The sequence below is a fragment of the Limanda limanda genome, chromosome 12, assembly GCF_963576545.1.
Source record: "Limanda limanda chromosome 12, fLimLim1.1, whole genome shotgun sequence".
In the NCBI taxonomy this organism is placed as follows: domain Eukaryota; kingdom Metazoa; phylum Chordata; class Actinopteri; order Pleuronectiformes; family Pleuronectidae; genus Limanda; species Limanda limanda.
This window is the reverse complement of record NC_083647.1, coordinates 19,479,319-19,501,880: the sequence shown is the minus strand read 5'-3', so window position 1 is coordinate 19,501,880 and position 22,562 is coordinate 19,479,319. Positions and strand designations below refer to the sequence as shown.

General features: G+C 44.0%; 2 protein-coding genes across 2 annotated transcripts in view; one reads left to right on the top strand and one right to left on the bottom strand.

The window, feature by feature from the left end:
- The window catches only part of meis2a (Meis homeobox 2a), an 86,476-nt gene extending 84,445 nt beyond the window's left edge, over window positions 1-2,031 (top strand). The window contains exon 12 of the mRNA XM_061082630.1: window positions 101-2,031. Coding sequence (XP_060938613.1) covers window positions 101-429 — 329 coding nt within the window. The 3' untranslated portion in view covers window positions 430-2,031. The remainder of the gene's footprint in view (window positions 1-100) is intronic.
- Window positions 2,032-15,467: 13,436 nt separating this feature from the next.
- The window catches only part of cdin1 (CDAN1 interacting nuclease 1), a 55,398-nt gene continuing 48,303 nt past the window's right edge, over window positions 15,468-22,562 (bottom strand). The window contains exon 12 of the mRNA XM_061083053.1: window positions 15,468-16,556. Coding sequence (XP_060939036.1) covers window positions 16,400-16,556 — 157 coding nt within the window. The 3' untranslated portion in view covers window positions 15,468-16,399. The remainder of the gene's footprint in view (window positions 16,557-22,562) is intronic.

Sequence of the window (22,562 nt, the reverse complement as noted above, 5' to 3'; positions counted from 1 at the left end):
AAAATCTCTTTGTTGTCAGAGTTGGGTTTAAATTGAATCAAGGCCTTGTTAACGGCCTTTTTTATTAATTTGTTCCTCTCTCTCTCCTTCTTCCTCCCAGGTCTGCCAGGCATGCCGGGGGAGTACGCACCTCAGAGCGGTCCTGTGGGCATGAGCATGGCCCGATCCACCTTCCCCAACCCGCATCAGATGACCTCTCACCCCTCCCAGTACCGACACGGACCCCCTCTCCACGCCTACCTGCCCGACCACCCCCACGCCCACCACCCGCATCACCACGCCCACCACCACCACCACCACCACGCCATGCTGATGCACGGAGGACCCGCGTCGCACCCAGGAATGACCATGCCTGCGCAGAGACCCCCTTTGCTCACTCCCATTGACCCCAGTGCTGGAGGACAAGGCCTGGACATCCACGCCCAATAGTAGAAGGGAACTTTGACAACAGCAGCTACGACAAGAAAACAGTCACACACAAAAAAAGAAAGCAGCAGCTCACGATAAATCCTATTTTGAGACTATTTTTAAGAATAAAACGTTGAACCCTTTTGACCAGAATTTGACACTAAAGAAACAGAATTCCAGATGAGCTGTGATAATTCTTTTCTTCTTCTTCTTTTTTTTTTTTTTAAAAAACTTGTCAATTTTGTTACTTTCATCCGAACGGAGGACCAAGCTGACAAGAACACTTTGTAAAGTCTTGGGCTTTTGGTTAAGATCAACAGAGGATGTTCTGAACACGTACACGTGTGCAACGGATGGACAAGACGCACACATTCGAAGACAGACACACACACACACACATATACACAGGCACACACTTCTCGCACACTCACCTACACACCTTCATAAACATTGTTCTGTACACTTTCATGTGACGCGCGTGCGCAAACGCTTCGAAAATAAAAATCACTCCGGAAAAGGTTTTAAAAAAGAAACAACAGAAAGACTCCAAGAGTTATAACTACTGTAGTATAAAAAGTATAGATAAATAAGTTAAAACTTGTGCATTTTTTGTTGATCACATGGTTTATGTTTCCTGAGCTAGTTTTAGAATTAAAGGTTAACCTTTTTCTCTCTCTCACACTGTGTGTGCTCCTTCCTGGAGGAGAAACTGTCTCGCAGCACAGCACTATAAAAGAAAAAAAAAGAAACAATAAGAAGATGGAACATCTCAAAAAGGCTCCAGACCACAGAGGGCAATCAGGTCCTGTCCCCCATAAGAGCAGGGCATGATGGGAAAAGGCTGCTAAATGACACCGGATCTCTCCAGAAGATTCAGTTTGAACATTTGTCATGCCCCTTCTTCTTTTTTTTCTTCTCTTTTTGGTTCATGAATGAATGTTGCCCTGTAGGTTTTAAAGGAGAAAAAAAAAAGTTCTTTGTTTGAATTGCCCAAGCACTGGATTGTGTTGGTTTTATACATTTTTATTTTAATATTATTTTATTTTTTTGTACCCTGGACTCTCGTTGGTAAGAGCCGATTGAAGGAAGCTTCACAGTGGAAAAGCAACATCCTCCGGCGCTCCTCTACCTGCGGATCAACATTCTTTGCCATAAACGGACGATACTGACACACACGTTGATTCCGTGGCACTGGAGAAGCATTTGATGGTTGATGCACCAAAAAACCTAAAACTTTAAAGAAAAAAAAAAGGAAAAAAAAAAAAAAAACTTAAATTATGAACTCAATGCTTTTTTTGGGGAGGAGGGGAGGGGTGAAAAAAAAGCTGAGAGAATATTGTAACAAACTTCGTACAGAGTTCAGTCTATTAATTGTTTCATGTTAGATATTCTATGTGTTTACCTCAATTGAAAAAGAATGTTTTTGCTAGTTTCAGATCTGCTGTGGCATTGATATTGTATGTCCATGAATTCCTTCCTTTTTCAGCACGTGTTCCTCACTAGATGATAAGATGCCGTCTCCCTTAAGCTTTGTCAAAAATACATTAAATACTTGTATGAGGACTGTGACGTAATGTTTAAAAGGTGTTCAGTCACAAATGCTGTAATAAATATTTCATTTTTGATTTTTGTTAGATTTTTGTGTGATTAACTGTGTTAACTGTGGGACACCATTTCCCCATTTTAATCATTTAGTCATAAGCTTATTATTATTATAACTAGAAAATCTACTTCTGGTAAGGTTTCTCCTTTCAACAATGTTTTAATTTTTCCCTTTTTCAAATACTCATCAAAATATATCAATCAAGTTGCATTTCCTCCAGCCCCATTAGCAGTGGCTTGTTTAAACCAGGCCCATTTGGTTATTGAACAACCTCTTAAAACGACAATGACAAATGATGGTCACAACACACATGTATATCGCCGTGGCAATTTATTTAGGCGCACAAATATGTTCCTCCGGATAATAAACAACTGTCAGATGCAAATGAAGGGAGCAAATTACACAGCAGATTTACCACCAAGCCATTTTCAGACCAAACGATAAACTACAGTGAAGTGGAGACGAATGAAGAAGACTCCGGCCTCAAGCTCTTAAACTCGAGGGGCCAAAATTGTCAAAATAAAAAAGGAAATCTTACTTTTTCTGAATACTATTTGATTTGCACTTAATTATACCACAGTTTGTTATTTACAGAATAAAGACTTGGTGCTATTTTAAATATGTACTGCCTTTATAAACAGGCCCCATATGAGGTTAATGTGGAAATGAGTTAGTTACGTTAGATAAATTCTCCCTCCACTCCATCTCTGTCGTTCAAACAATAGTCAGGACTCATCCCCAGTGTAATTGCTCCTGTAGTGAGAACCACAGCTCTCTCTCACTCTCTCTCTCTCTCTGTCAGTGACTGCTCTGCTCCTTTCTGCCGTTTTGCAGCGCCGCCTGTCGGCCTCGAGCGGTACTGCCGTCCAGGAGCACCCAAATGGGCTTTGATAGGCCATCTCCTCTCTCTTTCCTCCACCTCTTCGCCTGTGTTCGCCCGCGGCCATCCAAGTCATAGCCTTAAACCAGAAATGACAACCTCACTTCTCCTGAAATAGTCTGTCCCCTTCTAACACGGGTTAAAACCCTCCGCTTCCATGGCACCGCATTTATCTTCCTTCACTTCTTTTTATTTGTTTTTAATTTTTAGGGGAAACACTGTTTATCACTGACTGAATCCTGAGTGTTACTCTACAAATATAACAAGTCGCCCACTACAAACTGTAATGATATTAGATTTAATAATAATAATAATACATTTACTATATATAATAATAATCACAATAATAATAATACAATTCAAGTAGATTTTATTAATTAAATTTGCTGCACTTAAACTGACCTAGCTTGGATTTTCGTTTATAAATTGAGCTGTTTATTTCTATATTATTGTCATGTGGCCTGCTCTTATTTTCTTATTTTTGCAGCAATATTTAAAAATTTAAAAATAGTCTTAATGTGACCTGGTTATTTATTTTCTATTAAATAATGAAAAAAGAAGAAAAAAGAATTCAACAGGCTGCTGACGTAAAATACATTTTGTTTAGAATCAAACTCAGATTCCCCTGTTTCGAAGCTGAGGCCTTTGGATTTATTTATTTAACACATTTATTTTTCATTTTCTTAGAACAAGAGAAAAAAAACAGACTGATGAAAATCGCAATAATTCTTTTTACAAAACAAATATTTGTGGTAACGCACATAAAGCTCTTTTCCCCAATTTTAAACATTTTAAAATACATATAATTTAGTTAGATCATTTTAATGCACGTTAACGTGTTGCAGCTTAATTTCTATTTGGGTTGTTTAGTGTTTAGTTTGCAGGTTGTAATGAAATTCCGGACTCAATACCTGCACACAGCTTCTCCGCATGTGTCCCATGTTGTTCCTTTTAAAAAGCTGGTTTAGGCCTCGACCAGGGGAAAGAAAAACATGCATGTGCTTTATTGGTTTTACAGGAGAATCGAGTCAATGAAGCCTCCTCGTCTCTGAACTATTTAACACGTAAAAAGTCCCTGTTATGTGTGTGTCTCTCTCTCTCTCTCTCTCCCTCTCTCTCCCTCTCTCTCTCTCTCTCTGTCTTTTAGCTCCATTATTGTGTGGATAAAACGGAAGGAAGAAGTCCTCCGTTTTGTGCGGAGATTATCAGATGAAAAAGAGAGAAAACGTGAGGATTACTGTGGATGGAGAGGATTTTAATATTAATAGTTTTTTTTTTCCTCCTCTTTTCTTTTCTTTTTTCTCCCCCTCCCCCTCTCCTCCTCCTCCTCCTCCTCCCTCCCTCCCACCCACCTCCTCCTCCTCCTCCTCCTTCCCCCCGATGAGACAGAAGGTAGATTGCCTCTGCTGCTTTCCTTTTGCCGATTTGGTGTGACAGGGATGATGGATGATCCAGCCGAGCTAAACAACTCCTCCCCTTCATCTCCTCCCTGTCACAGCCAGTCCGGGCTGCTGCTGCACGAATAAAATAAGGAATATATTCCCCCCTCTGCGCTGCTGCTGCTGCTGCTGCTGCACAATGCAAAAAGGAAAGACTCCTCACCGACAATATTAAAAAACAAAAAAAAGTCCACACGCACTTTTACGCGCTTGCAGACACCGTGCGCAACAGAGGCGACATGTTAATAACGCTCCTACATTATTGGCTCTTCTTCTTTTTTTGTTGCTGTTGAGCATCTTGTAAAGTGTGTGTCTCTGTGTGTGTGTGTGTGTTTTTATAAAAGATACGTGAGTGCATCTGGTTGCAAACACGTTTGAAAAGAAAAGTTTATTTCTGCTGATTTTGGGTCGTGAAAACGGACACACGCACACGCACGCACTGGGGCTGCAGAGTCCTTCGCTTTGCAGCTGGCTCCCCCCCCCCCAAAGTGTCTCGCTCTGGGGGACAGTTTTTTAGGTTTTGTGTTTGTCTGTGTGTGTGTGTGTGTGTCTCTCTCTCTGTGTGTGTGTGTGTGTGTGTTGCCCTCCTTCGTCTTTTTTTCAACATTTCAGCACTTTTCTCTCCTCCTGCCATAAGGTGTTTCTATGGCTACGTTATGTGGGCCTGTGTGCTGCGGGTCAGAGAGAGGGGGTGGAGGGAGGGTGGGGGGGGGGTGTCCCTGGGAGAAAAGGGCCGCATTCGGCTGATCATTTATCAATGTCAACCGCATAATGATTCTCCCTGCAGTCCCCCTATTGATGAGGATAATTACATTAGCTCAGAGTGACTGATCAATAAAGCCCGGGGAAAATGGTTTATTATAGTAGCACCCAAAAGCCTTTCTGGCTGCTTCTCTCTTGTTTTCTTCTTCTTCCTCTTCTTCCTTTTTCTAAAAAAGAAAAACAACATAAAAGACAGGGTTGAGCAAACCGAACTCTGCAAAGACAATCGAGTGAGAGGCGAAAACTTCATCTGGTCACAGATTTCATGTCGGAATTTCACTCCTTCCCTCTCTCTTTCTTTCCTTCTTTCCTTTTTTCCAGGATTGTGGCTGAGGCCTGTTTGTGTCTTTTTCTTTTTGTTGTGTTGCTCGAAGTGAAGAAAAAACCCTCGTTTGAGTTGTTTTCTCCATTTTACATTTACAACGAGTCTTTATCACATGAGGAGATATTTCACCCGAGCTCAGAGAGAACACGTCCAGTCACATGTGTCCTATATGATCCTCTTCTACTAATAGAAGGAGTTAAACAGCAGCTCGTAAAACCTAAAGATTCAAAGGTTCACATTCAAATGTTCTTTTTTCCAGTTGATGTTGACTCAATAAAAAAAAGAAGACACTCAAAAGGCAGCGACACCTGATGCAGGGTTGAAAAAGGCCTGAGAATTAAAAAAACATTCAAAAAAGGAATCTGCTTATGTTGGTCAAGCAGGAAAATGACTCCACTGAAATAAACAAAATATAGACGGTCAGTGCACGGATCCCCCCCCCCCTCTCTCTCTCTCTCTCTCTCTCTATGTGTGTGTGTGTGTGTGTGTCTGCGTGTGTTCTTTAATTGTCAACAACTCATCCCCTGCAGGAATGTTGCAAACTCTTGCGCCTTAATTCTCCTCGGTGCCGCGCGCCAGCTTCCATTTGCCGCTGATGAACGTGTCTGCAGGAGACAGCTCCATTATCTGTTTATCATTTATGATGGTGTGTGCGTGTGTGTGTGTGTGTACGCGTGTGTATTCCTCAGACAATGGAGGGAGAAAGAACTACACGTCCTCGCTGCCCTTTTCACCAGGACGACGCACACGTTTATTTATTCGATGGCATTTTGATAAATACAGGAATTAGGGTTTTATCTAAAAAAAAAACCTAAAGGGCCTGACATATTAGAATATTAACTAAATAACAAATCTGGTAATGTATATATGTTATACAGAAATAATAGTAAAATAAATTACAAATAAATCAAAAACATACAATGATAGATCAAATAAGTCCAGAGAGATAATTTAAATAATATAGATTATTATTTTAGAACAAGGCTGCAGAAAATCTTAGTTTAATATTTAACAATAAATATATTAAAAAAAATAATAATAAATGATATGGGTGAGACTCGAGCAGGACCCTCGTGCGCGTGGCCGCCGGTGTACTTGAATTAGAGGCGATTTTTTTTTTCTTGCTTTTCACACTTCAGTGGTGCTTGTCTTCTTAAAAATGAGTGACAGTCTCCCCCAGCCCACCCTCCTCCTCCTCTCACCCCCCATCACCACTAACACACACACACACACACGCAAGAAGACCCCCCCCTCACACAAAAATTAATCTTAAGGATGTAAAAATCATAATTAGTGAAATAACATAGCTACAGGGGCTTGGGCAGAAACTGGAGATGGCGGTGACCAGTGTGTGTGTGTGTGTGAAGTTGCTGGGGAGGCAGACAGAAAAAAAAAGAGAGAGGGAGAAGGGAGAGAGAGGGGGGGGTGTGTGTGTGCATGTGAGTGCAGAATAAATAAAGCGCAATAAAAAGGGAAATAGCCGCAGCTTAGTGGAGCCTTGAGCTACTGAAACCTTTATTTCAATCAGTTAAGATTTAATTAGCCGAGCCCAAGGCCTCCTCTGCATCCGGAGCCGCCTGTCACCGCGCGGCCGTTCTCTCTCTCCAGCGAAATAATCACAGTTCTGCGGCTCGGGAGAAGAAGAGAGAGTCACAAATAAATCTGCTGCTCGATTCCCCTTGCATGACACTAGGAGAGTCCGAGTCCACCCACCACCTCCACCAACCCTTAATCTGCTGCTGATTCGTTTTTAATTTTTATTTGAGGAAATCTTACAGGAATCTGCAGCAGATTGAGACATCTTCACCAGAAAGTGTAAAAAAAACAACAGAAAAAGGGATGAGAGAGATAGAGGAAAAGAGAGGGATAGAGAGAGAGGGAGAGGGAGAGAAGACAGGATGGAGTTGCTTTCCTCTGGAGGAAATAACAAGGAGAGACAGAGGTGGTCCAATTCATTATGGAGCATGGGTTGTTTTAAAAATAATAAATAAATAATATTAATAATGAGAGAGAGAGAGAGAGAGAGAGAGAGAGAGAGAGAGAGAGAGAGAGAGAGAGACAAGGTGTTGATAAGGCGGGCTCTAAAATATAAAATGACTCGAGGTTATTGATTAATGTGCGCATATCTATCAACTCAATTAATTAATAACTCGCACATAATACAGATGTTCATGGCTCAGGGGTGGGTGGAGAGAGATAGAGAGAGATAGAGAGAGAATGAGGGATAGAGGGAGAGAGGGAGAGAGAGCTGCATGGCACCCCCCTCCACCACCACCACCACCACCACCACCACACCCTTGGGCGCACATGTTATTACAGGAGGGCGACCCCTTCTGGAGGCCAAAGTAAATGTGTTTACAGAGGCAGCAGCAGATGTGACGTCAGCCGCGGAGACGCTTCAACTCGCAGATCTTGCAGAAAATAATATTGAGAAATCCCGTCAACTCTTTGGATTATTACTCACATCACACTCAGGTAAAAGTGTCTCCAGTCATTTTCTCTGCAGCCTGTTCCCTCTCTATGCACTGGGTGGATGAGAGCCTGACCCCCCCACCCCCTCCACCCCCCTCTCATCTCATATTTACTCACAGGTAGAACGCTCCTTATGCATGTATTACCACGGCCACGTTGATGGTAAAATCAATAAAGATGGATGGTGTGGGTCAATATTTTGCTTTGCACCTGGGGACTTGTTGCCTGGCTCCCCCTCCCTCAGTGCGTGTGACGGGGGGGGGGGGGGGGGGGGGGTCATAATACACCACCGCAACATCTCCGCAAGAGAGAGAGAGAGAGGATAGAAAGAAAGAAAGAGAGAGAGAGAGTTTGAGGAGCTGAAGTCATCCAGGGGCCTGAAGGAGCCGCTTCCAACGCAGACATCATTAATCACGGCCCCACTTGAAGATTATTACTGAAAGTATAGAATCGGTAACCATTATCGTCTCAGATGGCAGTTAAAACCTCTCCTTATTTTTCAAAACAGTGTAATGACAGAGAGGAAAGAGAGGGAGAGGGAGAGAGAGAGAGGGAGAGAGAGAGGGAGAAGACAGGATGGAGTTACTTTCCTCTGGAGGAAATAACAAGGAGAGACAGAGGTGGTCCAATTCATTATGGAGTTGGTTTAAAAATAATAATAATAACAAAAGTAATAATAATTCAATACAACAAATAAATATCGGCTGGCATCTTTGAGTAATAAAAAATAACAACAAAAAAACAAACATTTTATGATGATCAAAATAATAATAGTTTCTTTTCATAATTCCAATATACGATTTAGTATTTTGTGTTTGTTGTGAAATCCATCATCCCTGTATAGGCCTGTATTTTTAACATTATTTATAATAACGGTAAAAAACGAACTACTTTAATTTCTTATAAAAAATATTAATTAAATGCGTTTATTGACATTTTTTATAAACAACCCCAAAGCCATGTTCATACCGAAATCGATTTAAAAAAAAGAAAAAGAAAGAACATTATTGCCTTTAATATTCCTGAAGATGACAAATAGAAATGGTTTAGTCTAGATTACATGTTGTAATAATCTACATTACAAAAAGGAATTTTCGGGTGGAAATGTCAATTTAATTAGTTTTGAATCCAAGCAGAACGCAGACGTCAATCGTTTGTTTTTTTATAAACTACGATCGTCGTTATTTCTTTATTTGGTCTTTAATCCGTTTTTTTCCCAACTTGTCAGATCGAGTCCTACACAACTCGGTGACATCACAGAATAACTTTCGATGAAACGTTCAAGATGCGTAACGACTGAGTGACGCGTCTCGGTTTACGTTACAAAACACAATGAACGGAAGAATGTAAACGCACACATGAGCCTCTTTCTTTGTGTTTCTTCTTTTAGACACAATAATTCCAATGCTGCTGACGTCAGGAATCCTAGACAGATATCTCATTACATCTTTTAATTTTATTGTGAAAACCCTGATGTGTGTATGTGTGTGTGTGTGTGTGTGTGTGTTGTTTCCTGCCTGGCCCGGGAGACAGAGCCTCGCTCCCTGTTAGCAACCGGAAGCTGCAGCGATGAAAAGCAATAGCTTGTGTCAAGAACTTTTTTTTAGCACATCACTACAGCTGGTGTGAATAAATAGAAGGCAACTGAAGAGGAGCAGGAGGGAGGGAGGGAGGGAGAGGCTATTTGGGTGTGGGACCACAGGGGGTTTTCATATCTCCCTCCACCCCCCCTGGACAATAGAAGCCCTGTGTGCAACTGTCTCACAAGTCCAACTCTGTTTCCCAACAAGGAGCGTAAACTGTTGTCAATACTCTGATAGCCTTCATCCGCCAATACTGACAGGCAGCCGGCCGCCTATCTTATCTGTGGGCCAGGTAGCGCCTGTACCTGGGGACTGTGTGTGTCTGTGTGTGTGTGTGTGTGTGTGTGTGTGTGTGTGTGTGTGTGTGTGTGTGTGTGTGTGTATGTGTGTGTGTGTGTGTGAAGAGAATAACCGCTGAGATAAAGAGCGCCCGGGCCAATGGGAAGGCCTCTCGTCCGTCTGTGAGGAGTTAATGGAGAACGCCACTGGAGACAGGAAGTCCTCAGAAAGTGAAAAGCACTTTACGGGCGCACCTGAATGGCGGCGGCGTTGGGTTTCCCTCCGAGGCCGATGGGGAAAACCACATTACAGGTTCCTCACACTGGGTCATTACAGCAAGGGCGCTGGGGTTCAAGTGATCCGTTGCATTTGAATGACAACATCCCGTCGCTCCTTTCACTCCAGCCCTCCCGTGTGACCCCCCCGACGATCCCAGCGGGACCGGGGGATGTTGTCAGTGGAAGTGATGACGTGACAGGGGAGAGGGAGCGAGAACCCGTCCATTCAAGGGTTTGACTCAAAGTGCAGGTAAGAAAAAACCCATCACACACACGTGCTGCCTCTCTCTCTCACTCGTCTTGGTGGTCATAGATTTATATATAAAGACTAGATGTCTCGTTCGACGGAGCCGGACGTCCGCACATGGCGGCCATCTTGCTAAGGGGCATCTCGCTCACCCATGACATTGTGTTGGTAGTGGTAAATAACCATAACTTGCTAAATTTTCAACCATTTTTTTAGACGATCTGGTTTGTTATAAACGTCAGAGATGTAGTTTGTGTAGTTTATGTAGTTAGTTATGACACTGCATACATTTTTTTTTTAGAAAATAATACAATTATTCATAAGTATGCAGTGTCATATCTACATCTCTGACGTTTATAACAAACCAAACCGTTTAAAAATCGGTTGAAAATTGACCAAATTATGGTTATTTACCACTACCAACACAATGTTATGGGTGAGCGAACTGCCCCCTAGCAAGATGGCCGCCATGTGCGGACGTTCGTCACCGCTGGCCGGCAACGCAAACGAGACATCTAGTCTTTATATATATATCTATGGTCGTGGTGGCTGCCGTTTTCTTGCTGCAACAGGTTCCCGGGGCCCGTAACCCACAGTGCACTGCAACGTGACATCATCAGGCCTCTAAAAATGAACTGCAACATCGATCCCTTCGCAGGCTGACCTCCCATAAGTCAAATATAGACGGTGCGGGACATGTGTTTGGACGGGAATGTATATTTACCTGTCACCGGGAGCCCAAGGACGCGGCGGCAGCGAGGTTGTGTCCAGCTCCAGAGCCTCTGAGTGTTTTGGGGTGAAAATGAGTTGTAAAAGTGATAAATGGCCGAACGCTGCTCGGGCTGAGGAGCACTGGAGCTGACACCATGCTTTCAGCCCAACAGTTAATTGCTCAGCACAGTGAAGGCCCAACAAAATACTCGTAAAGCATCACACACACCCACACACACACACACACACACAGACACACACACACACAAAGTACAGTCCAGTCCACCTCTTCCTCTCGTCTCCCTCTCTGCCTCTTCCTTCTCTTGACGTGTGTCTGGCTAAACGGCTGCTTCCATCCATGCCCTTCACAATTTTCCCTGCTGAAAAAATATTATGTTGCCCGTGGCAACAATTGAATGAAATAACCAATCGCATCTGTTCCTTCAAAGATTTCCCCCCCAAAATTAAGCCGAGTCGGTACATAACGGAGGAGTCGTCAGGATTTCGAGCCAGAGGATTTCTTGTGGTGTGAAAGACGATAAGACTTGTTTTGACAAACGCAGAAGGACCAGATCCGCTGTTATCAGCTGGATTAGCGGCTGTGATTGTGTCCTGGATTCGAGCTTCACTCTCAGGCAGCCAATCGCCGGATGTGGCACGTGCATCCCATAATAGCCGCGCTCGTCTCCATGGCCACCGCCACCCCGTGCACGCCGAACCCCGCCTCCTCCTAAGTGCACTTATTTCATAATAACAAGCTTTGGCGACAGCTCTCATCAGGCCATCACGCTCACAGAGGGAGGACGAGGGAAGAGGGTGAGCCGGGCTTTGTTTTGACTGAATCAAATTTTGTCTCCAGCCTCTTGCGACTAACCTTCTCTCCCCCCGGCGACCTCCACAGCTGTATTTTTCCAGTCTGTTAGAATGTCACTGGCGCTCATTCGTCTACCGCGGCTGCCTCGTCCTCCTCTTCCTCTCCACCACCCCCCCGCTGTCCTCCTCCCGAGCCTGTACCTGTACCTGTGGATGTGAGCGGCCCTCCTCGGGACCCTCGCTGCGAACAGGAGATGACACAGTTTCTGGGTCACTTCTGTCCCAGTCCAAATGTCACTCTGGGGGGGGGGGCTGACCTTTCCGGTGGCCGATGCTGGAGCAGGCAGCCTCCGTGCGGGCTGTCACCCCCGTGGTTCCCGCTGCAGACGCACACTCCCTTTCATTTCACTGACAGAAACCTTTTTTTTTTCATTTTCTCCCCCCCCCAACACCAAACTCCCCATGCTCCTCTGCGGTATTCCCCATGTCCTTTCCATCCCAGACGATATATGTTAAAAGAACGGGGACAAATCAAATCTGACAAGCCAAATAGCCACCGTAAAACATGGCTGATGTATGTCATCTTAGCTAAACTCCGGGCGATGGACGGCCCCAAAGAAGGCCGGGGACACATGGGGTATCAGGTCTCCCTGGTGGGAACTCCAAATATGCTCCTTGGATTTATTTGAAGGTGTGGGTTACAAAGCCAGCACGACAAAATGTTTTCGCAAATGAGAGCTTGGCTCTAAATGGAATACCTCAGTTAACAAGAAGCCCAGTCAACACCTTACATGCTGGTTCCTCCTCCACGCCCCTTCGGTATAATATCATCAACATACAATCCGGCCCAAGTGTCTTGTCGAGTTGCTCATTATGAGATGTCAAGAGCGGAATCTTTCATGATGCCCTGGGTGCATGTGATCACATGTCACATCAGTGTCAGCAGTGACTTTTTTACAGGGTGTTCAGAGCTGTGAATATTTTTTTGGAAGCGCCCAGGAGTGTCTGTGCTTGTCCCGCTCAACCGATGAATCACACACACGCTAAACTCAACTAGCCCCACATCTCCCACACACCCTTCTAAGAATATTACTGTGTCATAGTTTCCCTCAGACATACCATCTGCCCCCAATCCCGTCAGTCACAACATCCACCGCGCTGCCATTCAAAATCCCCCCTGACCATTTTTCTCATGATCCATTGTTGTTTTTAAATAACAGTCTCTGATTAGCCGGCCGAGCTTCCTAAAAATAAAAAAACCAAATCTCTCCATGTGTGCTTCAGCTTAGTACAGACAGGCTGCTTTTATTTTCCAGCCATGTTATTCAAGCCCACAAAAAAAAAAATCCTTTTTTTAATTTTAAAAACCGGCTGCCGTGTCTCTTCCAGGAGAACTTTTTATTTATTTCCACCCTGTGATGTCTTGCTGGCGGAGGCAGGCTGAGAGGATCCCGACTAAAAGCACCGAGCTGCCTCTGGCAGAAATGGGCCGGAGCCCTCTCCACATAAATAACCCAGAAGCATGGAGGAAGTCCGTTTGGTGGTCTGCTGGAGGGATAGAACCGACCCTTCACTCTCTCTCTCTGGTTCTGTCTTCCTTTCCTCAGTGGTCGATCTAGCAGCTCGGCTGAAGAGACATAAAACAGCAGGGTCTGGAAGAGATTGGGCCAAGATGTACATCTGAGTGGAGAGTGGACGTCCAATAGCCCACGGCCCAGGGCCAGACAGAGCGGATGCTGTGAACTGCATCAAACAAATCTGACACATGGGAGTCGAAGATTTAAGAATCGTAACCAGTGTTACGATGCAGAGCAAAATATGCAAATATATCATTGTGAATGTTGTTTCTTGTCAATATTGCCACAGGAACTAAAAAAAGATTAATAACATGCTTTATTTCTTTTCTACTTCTCACTCAATTGAGTCTCCGTAAATCAAAAGCATTATTACAAAAAAAAAATACAGTATGCAGAGTCAGATTCTCTCTGGATGCCTCTCGAGGATCAGATTTCCCCCCGAACCGAGTTGCTCCTGGCCCCAGGAAGCAACCTCTTCGCTCTGGCCTTATTTGGAGAGCACTCGAGTGCCCCATTGTTGTGACAAGAACAATGAATCTAAAAAGAGGTGGGAGACAGGGGGAGAGGAAAACAAGATATAAAGACATCTGGCTGTTAAAAATCATCAGATGGAAGCTGTTTTCTCTCCTATTTTTTACACTCGCATCATGGAAATCTGGTCAGCTGACGTCGGCCCGTGTCCTTTGAAGCGGGTTTAAAAAAAGCTGTATTTAGTTTGCATTGTGTGCAGAACCTAATTTATAGGAGTTGACCCTGGCTCCTCGTTTGTGCGACAGCCATCTTAGAAAACAATGGCAGGAAGGCTTGAAACTTGAGAGGAACTGAATCTGCTGTTTTCCATTTTTTCCCCCTGTTCTTATTCGACGGAGAATTTTTTTCCCTCCCCGAGTAAAATGGCTCTGTTTTCGTGTCCAACAGGAGCCATAAACTGATGTCTAAGCATTCCAGGGCCAGGCAATAGGGCCTGTTTAACTGGACACATGGGGACAGTTGTTTTGTACCACATGGAGCAGGGGGGGGGCCTTACAGAGGAAGCCATGGCCGCCTGGCGACCCTGCGGTGACCCAGTGGCCTCCTCATGGAGGGATCAAGGCCTCGATGGCAGCCGGCTGAGGGTTAGAGGTTTAAGGGTAACAAATCAAGCAACACTTTAGTGGTATTTAACCTCCACATTCCATATCTCTCTAACTGTGTGAGCAGTGCATGACTGTGCAGAACAAACATAGAAATACTTATTTTTAATTCTGCACGGGGGAGTTTCTCTTCATCAGCAGGTTTGGAGAGGATCTGTATCTGTGTCTTTCACCTGAGCTCTCCTGGGATTCTTCTCTCTGCACGACGGTAGGTCGGCTATGAAGTCTCCTTTAATAATAGGAAGCCAAAAAAAATCCATCCTCTGCTTTACTCAGTTTCAATACTCCAAACAGTTAGGAGGCTCAATATTGTGTAAAATGATTCTTATAAAACATTCTCTGCGGCTGTGGCAGGTTCTTCACCCCTTCACTTTCTTCCCTCTTATCGTTTTGAGTGCAATAAAGAGGAGGGCCGGACGGAGACCCCCTATAGGCAGTGCATATCTGCCTCTAAAAGCATCACTCAACTTTATGTTCACTTCTGGTTCCCCTAGCCCAGCTGTGTTTCTTCCATTAGTATCTGCTCATAAAAGGTACTGGGATTGTAAAGATGTGCAACACAACACACCACTGGATGCTCACTCACCTTCAAATGAAACTCAGGCGTTTCTATGAACCTGTGGACTCGAACAGACTTACAGTTTGTGGTGTTTACCTTCATAATGAGAATAGATTACATTTTTTTTTTTTTTTTAGCAAAACTTATTTATTTATCATTAACATACAAAACGTCACTTTACATGGTTTTTGCATAAATCAGTACAATGTAAAATGTGAGATAGAAAACATGGATTTATATGTTTTTGTTCTGGGGACAATACAACATAATCCTAATGGAGCTAATACAGAGGAAATTAATTAGCTTGTTGGCTCAACAGATGATTTAATCTATTAAACTTATAAAGTTAGTTAAAACTAACTAAGTTAATAAAGTAACTAATTAATTGCGAGTTTTTGCGGTTACCTTATTTTTTTGTTGCTTAATGACAATGATTAGAAAAATAGTTAACTGCAGCAGAGACTGAGTTTTTCCTCATTTTAATACAATGCAAAAAAAAGCAAAGGAGAAAAGTTGCCACATGAGTTTCTGTGTGAAAACCAATACAACAAATTAAGATTCAGAGTTAAGTAATCTATAGAAATGTAAAAGTTGAGAAAGTTCTAAGTTGAATCCACCCCGAAATACACTGCTACCGTGTTTTGATTGTTGTGATTGATTTAAGTCGTGATGTGAGCCCTCGGAAGATTCTCTAACGTGAAGTGAAACGGGTCACAATGAGGTCAGCTTTAATCAGAAATGATCCTGTTTACCCCCCCGGAGAGGGAGTGAGAGGGCACCGAGTGACGCAGGTGAGAGACAGGCGTCCACGCCGACCGCACCTCGCTTATCTGCGCAAATGTAACAGAGGAGGAAAGAGTGACAAAGGCCAGGGCTCTGGGTGTGATAAGGAAGGGCCCGATGTCCTGCTCTGGCCCCGGCTCTCACCCTGGCTGTCCATCGCACGGGGCCATCCAGGGGCCGGGAGCCGACCGCTAACCAGGAAAGCAGCCAAGATAGTGTGTTTCGCACACAGGTATGAATCTGACCCGGAGCTGTCAGATATACACAGAGTGCTGGTGTGTATTTACATGTGGTAGCTTTGGGGCATTGAACGAGAGGAAGAAAGGGAGAGACAGACGGAGACAGAGGGTCAGGAGGAGTTCAGGGCAGTTTCACACTGCAGGAAAAACCAAACTGCTTCTGGATCTCGGTATCCACCCAGTGTTCCAACCCTCCACGCCTCCTTGTCTTCCTCTTTCTTTCCTTCCATTCATCCTCCCATCTCGACTTGTTTGGGTGTTTTTTTTTTTTTTTTGCTCCACTTCTCATCTTTTCTCACTCTTTGTCCTTATTCTGGCTCTTGCGGCGGCTGGTCCTGCTGGGCGGCCGGGCACAGGGTGGCGATGTCTGTAGGGAAGCAGTCTTTGAGCAGGATCCCTCGGTCTCTCTGGCAGTCCAGCTCTCCGATGAAGCCGTACCAGTAAATCACCAGGCCCGGACCAAACCTGCGGTGCAAAAAACAAAAGGAAACAAACGCCGGGCTCTTGTTAGTGCATCATCGCTGTCGTCTCGGAGAGTTTCCGAAGAAGCTATCAATGAGTTGCTGTCAAATTCAGATCCACAAAATGCTTCCAGCTGTTGACTTTGGAAGTGGACATATAAGACAAAGAAGAACTACAGGAATAAGTCAGAGAGATGGGACAGCAGAGAGATTCATCTATGAGAGATAAGGTCGCTGAGGTACTTCACTTTGATCACCGTCCAGGAAACATGTGCTGAATCAAAAAAAGCCGCCAGGGAGATTAAGATCTCTCTGACAGGGTGATACACACTCGATCACATTACAATGGCAGTGAAATAACAATAATCCAAAATAACAAAGCTCTACACCAAGGCCTCCGGATGCCGTCGTCGAAAGCCTCTGGCACATAGCAGAGCACACAGAGTTCAAGACACAACTCGGAGACTTAAACACAGCGCATCTGGAGGTTAATGGTAGCCGGGCCAACTGTGTCCAGCTGTTTCACTCACGTTCACTTTGAAAGATTAAGCAACTTTGCCTCGGTTGGAAAGTTTCGCAGTTCCTAAGAGCTATAAATAATGAATTGCCAAACAACGGAGGAGTCAAGTTCAGGCTATTTGAAAGTAAGGTGTGATTTTTTCTGGCATCATCCTGCAGCACGGATACTTCAGCTCCCGTAGACCTGCAGATCGGCTGATAAAGGTGCAGGAATAATCAGAAAGTTCTTCTCTGGGAATGTGCAACGTTATTTCACCACTTCACCTCTCAAAGGCCATAAATCATCTTTCAAGCTATTTATTATGCCCCAAAGAGCCACTGGTGGCCCCTCTCTGCCTCATATAGATCATACCTATTCTTTGAACATTAGCTGCCATGCATAAAGACATGTCACAGTTGAACTCTGAGTGGAGAGCTCCTCCGTTTCCATATGCAAGACCAGATTCGGGGGAGCTGACAGTGCTTCAGTCCCAGACACTCTATCCTTAGACAGTTAACAATGTTGTGGGGCCTCCGGAGACCTAGACAGGAAGCCAGCTAAAGGGCCACAGAGAGCAGCAGGAGTTCAGCTCCAAGGTAAAGTGCATAAAACCTTGAAGCGGTGATCAATCATTTCATATTAAATTACTGCCTCCAACACCCTTTGTTGTTGTATTTTAATTACAGTTACAGGTATCTTTAGTCATTTGTGTGGTCATAATTCATGGAATTATAATAAATACCTCGAAGGTTAACCTTACAACTTCGACAAGGTATTTTAAGAGCATAAATTATAAACCCAGAGAGCAAAAATCAGCTGTCGTGACATTGCCAGCTATATGTACACATGTACTGTACTGCGTCGGCCAGGCCTCCAGGCAGTGCATGTTTTACATACAGTACTTGTATGGAGACAGACACATGCATGAAAAAATATGTGACTGTACACGCACACCCCCCCCTCCCTCCCTCCATGAGGCCCTTGCAGCGGTACATGCTTCTGCACCCCATCCCCTGCATTCTGCGTTTTACAGTGTGTGATTTACGGCGCTGTATCTATGAGCAAACAGGCCAAAGCTAACAGCCCTGGAGAAAGCCCACAGATGCACGCTGCAAGTTCACCGCAATGTCACACACATAGCTCAGACTCTCAGCCACAAAGCCCGAGCACCCGGAAACTCTCATCGTTTCCACGCTCCGCTGCTGCACGCGGCCCGCCAACTCTTAAAATGGTAATGTTATGGAAACAAAACCTAAACATTTACATTAGATGACTTTCGAAAAGGGGTTATGCTCTTCTTTTATATTCAGCTGGCGGGGCTGGATGTATTTCCTGTGCTCTGGATGGAAAGGTGAGGTGGAAAAAAGGGGGAGAAAAAAAGAAAAAGAAAAAGGGAGACCCGTTTGCTCAGAGTGGAGAGGGGCAACCTTCTGGAAAGGTTAAAACTGTACATCAACAGATAAGGCGGCGGTGCACGATACATCATGTCAGGGGAGGCCGAGCACAAATTGAAACAAGCAAAATTATAAACACAGGGGAGCCATGTCACCAAGGCCCTTCCATACTCTGAAGAAAATAAATGGACTTTGAATCCTACTCAGAATTAATACAAGTCAATGCAACGTGGACGTTGAGGTAGAAATGTGAGACTGGGAATAGAAACACTAACACAGAGGGGGGGGGGGGGGGGGGGGTGGGAGCAGTTAGGAGGCCAAGTCTGAGCCTGATGGATAAAGGATGAGATTCTCCAGAAAAAGTTCCAAGCAGCATCCAGATAATGTAAAAAAAAAGCAATTATAATAATAGGATATACAGTGTGGTGCCTTATATGCTACTGGTCCCTCTGAAGTTTGTTTTTTTGCAACACCTGAGGAAGTGGACACAAGTTCAGTTTGAATTTGTGGGCAAATTATAGTTTATTATGGGGGACGGCTCATCTTAACCTGGCGTGTGCTTATTACACACACACACAGCGCCTCGGAGTCAGAGTCAGCCATCTCCCAATAAACACCTAACTATGTAACGAGTTAGGGAAATTGTTTGTAAAACGTCGCTAATTTTAACACGGGGGCCACTTGACAAGCCCGGGCGGGGAGAGCGGCTGCCAGCCGTGCTTCCGCTGGTGTTAATGAGCGGGTGGTGGTCGCATTTATAGCAGGTGCCAAACGGCTTACTACCGCAGCCTAATGAGAGCAAGGCACTCAGGAACCAAAAGCCCTGCATGGAGAAGAGGAAGTGTTGTTAGTGTCGGCCTGCAAACACACACAGAGGGAAGGGACAGGATGAAATCTCTGCATCTTAAACGCACAGCTCCTACATATTCTCTGAAGTGCTAAAATACTAACTTGGAACCTGCAAAGAATGCGAAACTTGCCTTCCTCGAATTTAGTCATGCCCTTCTCATTTTCTGTGAAGTCTTAAGGTTGCTGGAGGTCAGACGGCACGCCCCCCCCCGCCTGAAAAAAATCTCAAGAGTTGAACATTTCCATCGAACACACTCATCAAGGTTAATTTGTTCTGCCACGTTTGGTGAGAAAAGGCTTTGCTTAAACCGGGGGCCGAGCACTTCTGCCAAAACACATTACACGACATGATGAATTATCAATAAAATCAAGATGAATTTACGCTCGACTTTAAAACACACTCATTTCGTTTTACATGCCACACGGACCCTTTTCAAACAAACGCCCGAGCAATGATTTAGACAGCGTAAGCCTCTACCTGAGGGTGAACTCTGTGTCTCTGAGGTTTCCCCACAAAGACCTCTTTGTTTTCAGCATCCATACATCAGGTCGCGAGGTAGGGCCACTAAAGCGCTGCCAAACATTAGCTTTAGTCAGTCATTTCTCTGCTTCCAGGTAGGGAACCGGCTGAACTTCTTTTGAGACAGAAAGCACTGAGAGTGATCGGGGAGGGGGGGCTATGGAGGAATAAAAGTCTCTGTGTGGGAGACCGAGCAACTGTGTACATAGCAGGAGAGAGAAATGTGTGTATTAGTGACAAATGGCCTGTTCTCTCGGGGTCAGCCTCTGCTTATAGGCAGCTGCCTTAAGGAGTTTATTTACAGGGTCAGATAATGGTGGTGTAATGTGTTTGTATGTGTGGCCTTTTAGAGGAGGAGGAGGGGGGGGTGGTGACCCAGGGACTGCACACCAGGTATTACGGCTCTGCAACTGATCAATGAACATACAGCTTGTGTATTTTTAATGGCCTTGCAGTAGCTGTGTGTAACAAATCTGAAGATTGGTCCTGATTTAGACACAAATATTATATTTTTAAAAGGCTGACTCTGCCTGGAGGTATGTCCTCAAACAGGGAGGTTAATAATCCCTCTGTACATCCCATTGTCTGTAGGTAAGAGGAGATGAATGGAAGAGTTCACCTCCCACAGACAAGTTATTTACATGAGTCCATCTAAGAATAGAACACCTTCTTTGCTCCCCTCCTCCTCCTCCCCATTTGTCTTTACGGGCTAAGAAAAGTTCAACGCTGCTCAGGTATGTGAAACACAACAGGAGGTGGGTGTCGCAAAAAGCTGCCTGAGCCCCAAACCTACACCAGCATTGTAATTAAGGCGGAAGAGAGAGCAATAAAGAATAAAACATCTTCAGCCAGGTGTAATTCTCACAGACGTTTTTATGCTTTCTATCGATGGGGTATGGAAATGGAACGTGGCGCGGACGTGGTTCCTCTTTGTCACTGTTGGAGGTAGAGAGTGTTTTATGAGCAGGGGTGTGGAGGTGTAGCGTGTGAGCTTGAAGGCTGTGGGAGGTCACGTCCACTCAGTCTGTTGTGAGTCGCACGTTAGCTAAGAGCTAATTTACGCGCACTGAAGCAGGATAGCAACACAACACAAGGCTTCCAGAGCTTTATCCACAGCAACCTGCTGTAAGTGACCTCAAGTCTCTGAGCCTACAAAACATTTGTCAATGCTCAACTTGAACCACTTTTAGCATATTTATGATAAAATAGTGTAAGTTCTACTGACTGTTACATTAAATATGACATACAAACACAACAATAAGGATTTCTTAACAAAGTTTCTGAAGTTTTATGTACGAACCAGGAGTAGCACTGTTAAATCAGTTGTAATTTGTACAATACAACAACAACAAATACTTTCTATTCTATTCTATTCAAAACTGTCCAGTCCACTGAATTTAATGTAAACAAATGTGGGTGGTCACAATAGGTGCTTTCAGAAAAAAAACCTGTAATCAATTTTGATTATATTTTCATTCAAATGCCAAATAAATTTAGATTCCTATCAATTAAAATTATACACAAGTAATATAAATTAATAATGTAAATTATAAATTCTCAATATTACTTTACTTTACATTGCTATTTATATTACAACACTAATAAAATAAGCCTAGAGAAAATAAATAAATAACCTGCATTAATTTATATTTAATACTCATATCTAGCCTGAAATCTGGTACTATTTATATATAGATACATTTTTATTTAATTAAAATACAAAACTGTGATGGCATTGAATTAGAAGCATTAACCAGTTTCACAAAGCTTTGCATTATTGTTGTTAAATTTGTCCTGAACATCAAAATGCAAAAATGTGTTATTTATTTCCATTATGTGATTGTTGTCCCAACCCTATTCACCACCATCACTGTACTTTGTCAATCTGTAGTGTTTATCTCCAACTAACGAATTACCACTTTCTCGGACCTATCTCCTCAGCCACCCTCTCACGTCAGCCAAACTCTTATCACACACACACACACACACACACACACACACACACACACACACACACACACACACACACACACACACACACACACACACACACACACACACACACACACACACACACACACACACACACACACACACACACACACACACACACACACACACACACACACACACACACACACACACAGACACTCGACATCAATCAGCTGATTGATTACTTGGCTAATTCATGATTATGTGAATGAACCAATCAGTCTCAATCCTAACTTATTTGGATGAAACAATGGTGAGGCATAGAAAGCAAAGCTTCACAGCACCATTTGGTCCTGGTTAGGATCTGTTTGTACAATATCATGCTTCCCAAACATCCTCCAGCCAAAGGGAGGGGTCTTAATCAGTGTTTGGAACTCGTTAAGTCCCTTAACTGAGCATGTCGCCTACCACATTAGCAACACATATCTGAGGAACAAGTGTGTGTTGTGTGTGTAACGTGCGCTGGTCCCTTTTAGATCTACGGCGTCACGGTCCAATGCACTTTGACACACACTGGTCTGCTTTGGATGTGGAGCGAAACCAAACAAGGTGTGGTTTGGCTTTGTCTGTTTAGTGTTCAGAAGTGAGTCCAAGCAGCACTGAGGACACTGCATCTAAGAAAACAACCGGCGACAGCTCTGTGACGACACCAGGACGACCCATGTTAAAGTTAGATCGGCGTTCTGGAACAACTCGTACTTGGAGACAAAGACTTTCTGTGCAGCATCCCTCTTTCCCAAATACAATCCCTTTTAA